The sequence below is a fragment of the Haliaeetus leucocephalus genome, unplaced genomic scaffold (assembly GCF_000737465.1).
Source record: "Haliaeetus leucocephalus isolate CR32 unplaced genomic scaffold, Haliaeetus_leucocephalus-4.0 Scaffold526, whole genome shotgun sequence".
NCBI classification, from domain to species: domain Eukaryota; kingdom Metazoa; phylum Chordata; class Aves; order Accipitriformes; family Accipitridae; genus Haliaeetus; species Haliaeetus leucocephalus.
The window spans coordinates 7,698,894-7,707,706 of record NW_010972962.1 but is presented as its reverse complement, the minus strand read 5'-3'; the positions used below and the strand labels follow the sequence as shown (position 1 = coordinate 7,707,706).

The 8,813-nt window shown below is 41.1% G+C and overlaps 1 protein-coding gene across 1 annotated transcript; it reads left to right on the top strand.

The window, feature by feature from the left end:
• The first annotated feature begins 495 nt into the window (after positions 1-495).
• Positions 496-8,133, top strand: PLB1 (phospholipase B1). The gene is made up of 5 exons (XM_010576540.1): positions 496-609; positions 1,968-2,072; positions 3,166-3,261; positions 7,352-7,426; positions 7,912-8,133. The coding sequence occupies exons 2-5, from the start codon at positions 2,031-2,033 to the stop codon at positions 8,131-8,133; spliced, it is 435 nt and encodes a 144-aa protein (XP_010574842.1). The 5' UTR covers positions 496-609; positions 1,968-2,030.
• Positions 8,134-8,813: the final 680 nt, after the last annotated feature.

Genomic DNA, 8,813 nt, shown 5'->3' with positions numbered 1-8,813 from the left:
ACACACTAGAAGGGAAAATAATGAATTGACTGTCTTCTTGATGTCTTCATATTCATTCCAAGCACATTCTTAGAGGATGCATTTCAGTGAAGCACAAGTTATTATCTCCTGATATGGGAATAACAGAACAAAACACAGTGGTCTAAGGAGTAGGACTACATGAAAAATTTATCTTTTCTACCTTTAAACCCCCAGATTTCTGAAAATCTGCTGTAAACCTATATGTAGGGTTTGGGTTTTTTTATTCTAACACATGTGATTTCCTGCTAATGTGTGACATACTGAACACTTTTGTGTTTGACTCAAGAGTTGTGGATCCTGCAGCTATTACCAGCTGTGACAGGTGTTCACTTTGAAAACTAAGTCAGTAGGGATTTTTTTCTGAAGTATCTGTCCATTTCTAAGCCAATGAGGTGGATCTCCTTCAGTATGTGAGCTTTGAGCTTCTTGAAGCAAACACACGTTGTTGAATAATTGCATAGGCTATTCCAGGTTGGCTTTTAATTCTACTATTTCTTTCATTGAAGGAATGTTTGCCCATGTTTCTTAAACCCCAAGGAAAATTCTTCTGAACTACAAGAAATTAAGAGAGTTAACAGAGATTTTCAGGTAATACCTTGATTCTGTAACTGGTCATCCTCACTTGTGTCTTTTTGAATTGCTTCCCTCACTGCCTTTCCTCTCATGCATATCCTCAGCAGGACAGAGAGGGATGACTGGGAAACAGCTTGGCTAAGTCTAACTAAAACCCTACCCAGCTAACCAGTTAGCAGTAGTACAAATCTTTCTATACTTCTTTATGATTTGACCTTGGTTCTGAGCTGGAGGCATATTAAGACTAGTTCGGTTTCCTGTTGCTGTTTCAACAGCTGAAGAGGAGTTCCTGATGATGGCTGTTCAGTTGATACGTGCTTGTCCATTATGAATCCAATGAATAGCTCACATGAGTTAACATGTCACTGCAGGAGTGACAAATTATGTTGCATTAGCTGTTTTGTGGTAACAATTAGCAGAGAAAATGAACTAACCCAACCTGATATTCCTTTCTTTTGCCATGGACTGAGAGTGTACACACAGATAGCTTACCATGGGTCAGCTTGCTATCTGAGAGTAACTTTTCATAGCCTCAGGCATAAGATTCACTCAAATTTAACAAAGGCTATAAATAGCTATTGGAGCAGAAGCTTTTTGCATCATTCCATCCTTTGAATACAGGAATCACTGTATCTGTTCACATTATGTTCTCCAGTCCTCCTATTCTGGCTCTGGCAGTGGATGTTGTTTGATGAATCTGACAATGCTCAAAAAATCCATCTTGGAAAATACTTGTATAAACCCACCCAGGGGGACGTTTTCCTTAACTAAGGAAGTGAGGTTAGGAATGTTTTGAGATATGACCAGAAGCATTAGAATTTATACCCATAAGCTGGCAAGTAACTAGATGTTTTTATTATCTGTATGAATGACTATTGCCATAGATTTCAAAAGTGGCAGGTGACTTTTCAAAGCTTAAGTTTTATTTTACTTCAAGCATACCTTTCTGAAAAATCAAGCACACTTCAGTCTCAAGTTGGCCTTCTGAACTCATTTGTCACTTCTAAAAAAACTTGGCCTTATTCCTTTTTTTAATTCTCTGTAAATTTGAATCGCGTTGTGATTGTGCAGCACTGACTTCTATAAGTAAGGTACAAAGTACTTTTTTTTTTTTTTTTTTTTTAAGATTAAACAACTTTACATTTTGAATTATCCTAGCTTCTGTGCATTTTCCTCATGAAAATCTCTTCATGAACCAAATTATTTTCTTAGCTGTTCTCTGGACTGCGTTATACTATTCAGCTGGATTTATACTAACAATTTATGGGTTCTTACATTGAAAGAATTGTAATATGCATGTTTTTGATAGCTGACAAATGTTAGAAGAACCTTGTAAGTAATTTTTCTGTTTCCAACCATGCAACTCTATGCAGGCTGAAGCCTTACAGCTGATCAACAGCGGTCGTTATGAAGAGCGTGAGGACTTTGCCGTTGTCATGCAGCCGTTTTTTCGAAACACTTTGTTGCCCCTGGATAGCGTAAGTCCTGTTGTTCTTTCCCATTATGCAAGGACCAGTACCTTGATTTCTCTAAGGCAGCAAGATCCATGCCACCAGGACTGTGTTTTCTTCTCTTTGCACAGTCAAGCAGCACAGGGTGGAACCTGCAATGAGTGACAGAGGAGAAGAAAGGAAAGACTGTGTTGCCTGTGAATCAAAATGGCTTCAGGAATCGTTTGTAGTGTGCGCACATTAAAACTAAGCACCCTCTGGCTTCTTTTAAACTGCATGTTGGTTCCCCTTTTGCTTCCCCTGTTGGTGGCTCGGTTGGCATTCACCACAATTTTCTTCTGATCTAGGTTACAGAGTATGTCCAGGTTTCCTTCCCATGGAGACCAGCACTTGTATGCCTAGCTCATCCCAGCCTGGAAACAGGAAGCAGCCTTTGAAGCCAAACATTGATTCTCCTTCTTTTCTCCAGCTTTAGCATTATGTATGGTGTATATTTAGGGATACAAATATTCAGCATGAATCCTGGTCAAAACCACACAGTTTTGCATAATACTGATTCTTTTGCCATATCATCCCCATTTTGTTCTGGCAGCTTTCAAGTCCAAAGAATGGTTACCATATTGATATTGATGAGGCAAATTTTCCCTAGGAAAGACATTTACCACAGCTGGATAAGCCTGCAATTTTTACTGCTGTCTGAAATTCAGCAAAATTTCAACACCTGAAAGGTTGTAAATCTGAGTCTGAGTTGTGGAATTTTAACAAGTGAGAATATGCAACCGATTTTCTATCAGTTCTGTGCAAGGTGGAGTGTGGGTCAATGGCAGAGTCCACATAAGAGCTGGGACTGTTGGTTTAATGACAAATTTAAGTTTGCTATGAAAATTGCTGTATGAACTTGAGCAGGCTACGTTACACAGAAGGTCTCAAGATGCAGTAATCAGCCCACAGTTAGGAGTACCTAAGTTTATTTGCAGCGTCAAAATATATGCATATTGCCTTTAGGAAGTTTACCAAAATTGTGAAGTGGGTATGCCAAGTACAGTGCCCTATTAGATATAATATGTCAGATCTCAAAGGTTGAAATGTGCTGAGAAATAAATTTTTGCTTTTATTGCAGAATGGCAAGCCAGATCTGAGTTTCTTTGCTGCAGACTGCTTTCATTTCAGTGTAAGAGGCTATGCCGAGATGGCCATGGCTCTCTGGAATAACATGGTAAGAGGTTATGACCTAGATCCTTATGTGTTTATGGTAGAAGTCCCTACAAAAGACCATGAGAAAGATGTCTGAAACAAAACAGTAAGCAAGAAATAAAATTGATACCCTAACAAGAGGGGGTCTGCTCAACACTGAGACCCTTCTCAGCCTGCATTTCTCAGGAATACAATCCAAAGCAACCATGTTGCATAAAAGAGAGTAAGACTTTTGCTCATTCAAAGTGAGAAATCCTGAGAGTCTTAATGTAATGAAAAATTCCTTTCTTATTTGGTAAATAACTTGCATTAAAGCAGAAAATCAGCCTAGTTAAACATTCAGTCCTGTAGGTTTCCCTAAAATGTATGTTGAATGAGCTTCCCTTCTTCAGTAAATTCTGTTAGATTTGTTAGGAAAACATACATGTGATGATGAATTTTTGCTGCCATTAATAGTGTGGACATGTTGTACCACCCACTCTAGTATCTGAAGCAATTCTAGCAGAGTCACTGAAACTAATGGGGGACTGAAATCACACCTATGATGCCTCTGCTTGCAGGCATATTCCTTCTGTCATTTTGGAGGAAATTATAGTTTTTGAACAGTGCTGGAAGAGTGTGTAAGAGGCACACGCTGGACTTGTTAGCTCCAAGGTCACACTTGCTTTCAGAACCATAATGTTTCCCATGGTGGAAGGAAGACTATGGCATTTTCATGCCACAGCAAAATTTCTTCCTCTTGTCTCATAAACACCAGTACCCAAACATATGGTGGTAGCAGAAATCCTGTATCCTGGTTTGTACAAGAAATAAGCATAAATGGAGGGGAATCTCTTTTTTGTTTAAGTAAAGGCTTGAGCAAGATAAGAAACGTCCAGGATACTTCAGAATGAACTTGAGCACAAGGAGTGGGAAATGCATGGCAGAAATCTGTGCAGTTGCCCAGTATAGCATATGAGCTGTAAGTCCAGGTTTATAGAAAGCAGTAGACATATAGTGCATGCCCATGCTCTGAATAATTGATTTGTGCATGCACAGCAAATCTGTCTATTTTCCATCTTCCCTTTCTGGGACTCCAAATGACAGCAGTCTGGTAGGCTTCATCGTGCAATAGCTTGAAGAGGGCTCATGGTGTCCCAGAAATACCAGGCAAATGCAGAAAACATTCAAATTAAGCATGGCTGCAGGTTTCAAGAAGAAAAAGAGTTGGTAACTGGACATATGGTAGCCTTAAATTGGCTTTCTGTTGCCACATGGTGTTCCTATTGGCCATTACTCATTCCTGATTCCCTATCAGTCCTTTTTCTATGCAACCAGAGTTTTATTCCGTCCAGACTGTCACTCATTTCCTATGCATGTAAGGATATTGACACAAAGCTTTCTACTGGGGTGGTAGGGATCAGGTTCTTACTGATGTGAAGTGCAACTATTCCCTTCTGTAGAGATCTGTCAGTCTATGCCAAATGAAGATTCTACTGTTTACTATTTAAATTTAGTTCTTGTAACACATCCCTGCTTTTCACTTGCAGTCCATGTACGGCGAGGCTGTGCAAGCTTACTGTAAGGCTGTATTGTTTCCCTGTTCCCTGAAAAGCTCAGCAGGCTGTAGGCTTATGGCCAAATGACATGGATTCTTGTCAGTACATGTAAAGGGCCAGATTGTGCCTGGCCAGTGCGTGGGTATGCAGGGACAGGGATGGCTGAAGGAGCCTCTTCCTCACCATGATGTTCTTTGCCCTTTTTGCTTCACACAAACCAAAGTATGCTCCTGCTTTTTGAAGTCAGAGGATTCTGTAGTCTTAAGGGGCCCCCACTGATCCCAAATCCACCTCATTGGTTCCCTGGCCCAGGAGAAGAGCACTTGGACAGTGTGTTTAGCTCGTGTTCTGCCTCCATGTTTGCCACATGCTTTAGAGGAGCTGTGTGTTTCTTCCTGAAGTTGCCCTGTATGCTCACGGACATGGGTATACTGTCATCTTCAAAGCTCAGAAGCTAATGCCCCTGAGGAACAGATCACATAGAGATGAAGCAAGCATGGCTGGCTACAGAACTTTGCACCTTATTGTCCTTTGTCTGGGCTCTGCGCCAAACTCCTTACCAAGTGCCCTGACACAGGGAGTATTACAATTCTCTACAAACACACAGTCGTACTGCAGACAGAATGCTACAGGATATAAGCCACACATCTTACAGATAATCACATCAGAATTTGAGCTGTTCCCTTTAAGATGCAACAAAACTACCAAATTCAGTCTTCACAACATTAGCTGGCGGGCAGGCCAAGTGGTTAGGACTCTTATATGAGTCTAGCAGGACCCCACAACAAACAGCAAAACTTGGCATTCTGTTTTGCTTCTCATCTTCTCTCCACTTGTTAGCTTTCTTCCCTTCTCTGGTCACATTTTGCTGCAGTCATCTCTCTCTTTTCATTTTTCAGTCTCTACTTCCTTTTTTTTTTTTTTCTTTAACTGAACTAGAGAGAGAAAGTATTCCCAGTGATTCCATATGGAAATCTTATGAATAGAATTTGTTTTCTCCCTGTTGTGTTTGACTTGTGGTTTTGTTTCTCTCCAACATGCAGCTGACACTTTAATCACTTGAGGACAGTAAATACACATGTGGACAATAGCAGAAGCTCCAGCACTCCTCTGCGCTCTATTCCCAGAAGTGCTGAATGGCAACTCTGCAGTTGTCTCTGGGCCAATCCTGAAGTCATTACTTCAGGCTTGTCCATACACAGTTGTAAACACTTGAGCAAACCTCTACTCTCTAGCTTAACTATGGTAACCAATGGTATGTGCGCTCCTAACCAACCACAAATACTATGCCATTAGCCTGGACATATTTTGAGTTTGAAATGGACTCAGGGTGAGCCTGTGGTCAGCTATTGTAACTTAGCTGACAACTGATAGTATAAAAAGTTCTATTTAACTCACTTCTTGCAATCTTGCGAACTCAGCCTCAGCTAAAACGCACAGGGAATTTCTTGTCTGAGTGAAGACTGCAAAGGTTGGCACCGTCTTATCCTGTCTCTGTAACTCTACATCATTTCGAAGTCAATTCCATCACCGTGACACCTAAGCATCTTTCTTTCAGTACTGTGCTAAGTAGCATAACTAACATCTGTCATTCTTTCTTTTTTTTTCTTTGTGGTTTATACTGTCATTTGAGATGTGTGCGTGGGAGAACTGGGTATATAGTGAACCACTTTGTTTTAGCAGAATATTTAAAGTATGTGGTATTCAGAGTTACTTTCTCCTCCACTCAGTGCAAAAGGAGGAAAGGCTTCTCCTCTTCCTTGCTTCCTGAAGGAGTTTTTCTGGAGGCAGTGCATCAGATTCTCAATTTCTTCAGTTCATGAGTGTTAAAATGTTTGGAAACTTTTCTGTGATGCACCTTCCACCACATTTCTTCATTGCTGCAAGCACCAAAAGAGTGGATAAAAAGTTGTAACCACCTGTCCTGGTTTCAGCTGGGATAGAGTTAATTGTCTTCCTAGTAGCTGGTACAGTGCTATGTTTTGAATTCAGTATGTGAAGAATGTTGATAACACTGATGTTTTCAGTTGTTGCTAAGTAGTGTTTAGACTAATGTCAAGGATTTTTCAGCTTCTCATGCCCAGCCAGCGAGAAAGCTGGAGGGACACAAGAAGTTGGCACAGGACACAGCCAGGGCACCTGACCCAAACTGGCCAATGCAGTATTCCATACCATGTGATGTCACATATAGTATATAAACTGGGGGGAGTGGGGGTGGGGGGATCGCCGCTCGGGGACTAACTGGGTGTCGATCGGCGGGTGGTGACCAATTGCACTGTGCATCATTTGTATATTCCAATCCTTTTATTATTGCTGTTGTCATTTTATTAGTGTTATCATTATCATTATTAGTTTCTTCTTTTCTGCTCTATTAAACTGTTCTTATCTCAACCCACAAGTTTTACTTCTTTTCCTGATTTTCTCCCCCATCCCACTGGGTGGGGAGGGAGTGAGTGAGCAGCTGCGTGGTGCTTTGTTGCTGGTTGGGGTTAAACCACAACACCCCCCAAGTCAGGAGAGTCTGAGGAGGAAAAAAATCATCATTATGTTTACTATTGCTTTTCTCTTCTTCAGTTGGAGCCAGCTGGTGAAAAGCAGACTTACAACAACTTTACCCATGACAGATCAAAACTTAAGTGTCCAAACTCAGTAAGTAAAGGCCAAGATGTCCATACTCTCCTTTAACCAGTTATATTTTCCTCCTTTATTCTTATTGGTAAAATTCTTTAAAAGAGGTCTTTGTGAAGACTTTGAATAGCTAAAATATACTCCTGTTTTGTTACACACAGGAAAATCTACTTAAAATTTAATGCAAAAAAAATTATCCTCACTGCAGTGGAAAGCCTCTCATTTAAGCCATTTTTAATGGGTCTACATATTTCCATTTGGTTGTCTGCATCAAACAAATTTGGAAATGATGCCATTGCTCTCTGAGATGCCTCCTTTTTTTGTTCTAGGAACTTTCAGGCAATAGGGCGGGAAAGAGTTTAAGCTAAGGTAGACAGAAGGCAGAAAAAGCTGATACTCTTTCTAAAGATTGACAGCTCTTCTCTGGGAAGGGGTGATGGCATATTGTCTGAATGCTGCCTGTTGAGTGGTCTGTGGTCAGTAAAACCTTTGCTCTCCCTTTGTAGGAGAAACCCTTTCTTTCCACACTGAGAAACAGTGGATTCAGAAATTCAGATCTCAACTTGGAGAAAACCAAACCTTCAGTCCCCTACTGGGCTGTCATTGTGGCTGCAGTAGCTGGAGTCCTGGCCGGTTCTTTACTCATCTGGCTTGTGTCAGGAAGAAGAGTCAAGAGGCACCAACATGAGGCTGACACAGAAAAGAACATTAAAATGACATCTCTGTAAAGCAAAGTGGAACAAACATCTGTCTCTGCTGAGGCTGCTCCCTGGTATGACACAGAGACCAGCGGAATAAAAAGCTTTTGGATATAAATGAAGCTTCTTGGTTAAGTCAGGGATTTTGGGGCCCAATAATCTTGATCAGAAAGTTAGCTTCTGCAGATCAGACAAGTGGAGGATGAAGTTCAAAGTGATAAAGCTTTTTCATTCTGGGATGCAATTCTCCATTTCATGAATATTACTCAGGATGTCAATTGCTTGCATGAAGTGAGAAAACTCATTCATGCATCTTGGCACCTTGATTGTGCATCTGCCCTTTTTTCTTATAAAACTCTATATAAAATGTTAGATACAAGTCCGTGATTGTGACCTGGTATTCCCCAATAGCAAGGTAAGTGAGATAAAAAAGAAAAGCTGCAATTCCACATGTTAGATTCAGCGAGACCATTTCTACACAGGGAAGTACAATGTCATGGAAACATCTTTAAGCCAGCTTCTGAGTAACCTGGACAATCCATGTGGCATCCCTGGTGCAGTGCTGGGCAGCACAGCTAGAATAACTGCACCTTCTCCACTGCCTTGAACTCCAGGCTCTATCTGTCTGGGACTGGGTGTGGGCCTGGGCCATGCACATCACTCCCCCTCCACGGCTAAAGAGCCAAGGGCAGCCCTGTATCCTCCTGCCC

Bases quoted from the DNA above. Each gene is read 5' to 3' on its own strand.
- PLB1 (XM_010576540.1), top strand. From the start codon at position 2,031: ATGCAGCCGTTTTTTCGAAACACTTTGTTGCCCCTGGATAGC. The intron at 2,073-3,165 runs GTAAGTCCTGTT...CTTTTATTGCAG, and splicing joins CTTTGTTGCCCCTGGATAGC to AATGGCAAGCCAGATCTGAG. The intron at 3,262-7,351 runs GTAAGAGGTTAT...TCTCTTCTTCAG, and splicing joins TGGCTCTCTGGAATAACATG to TTGGAGCCAGCTGGTGAAAA.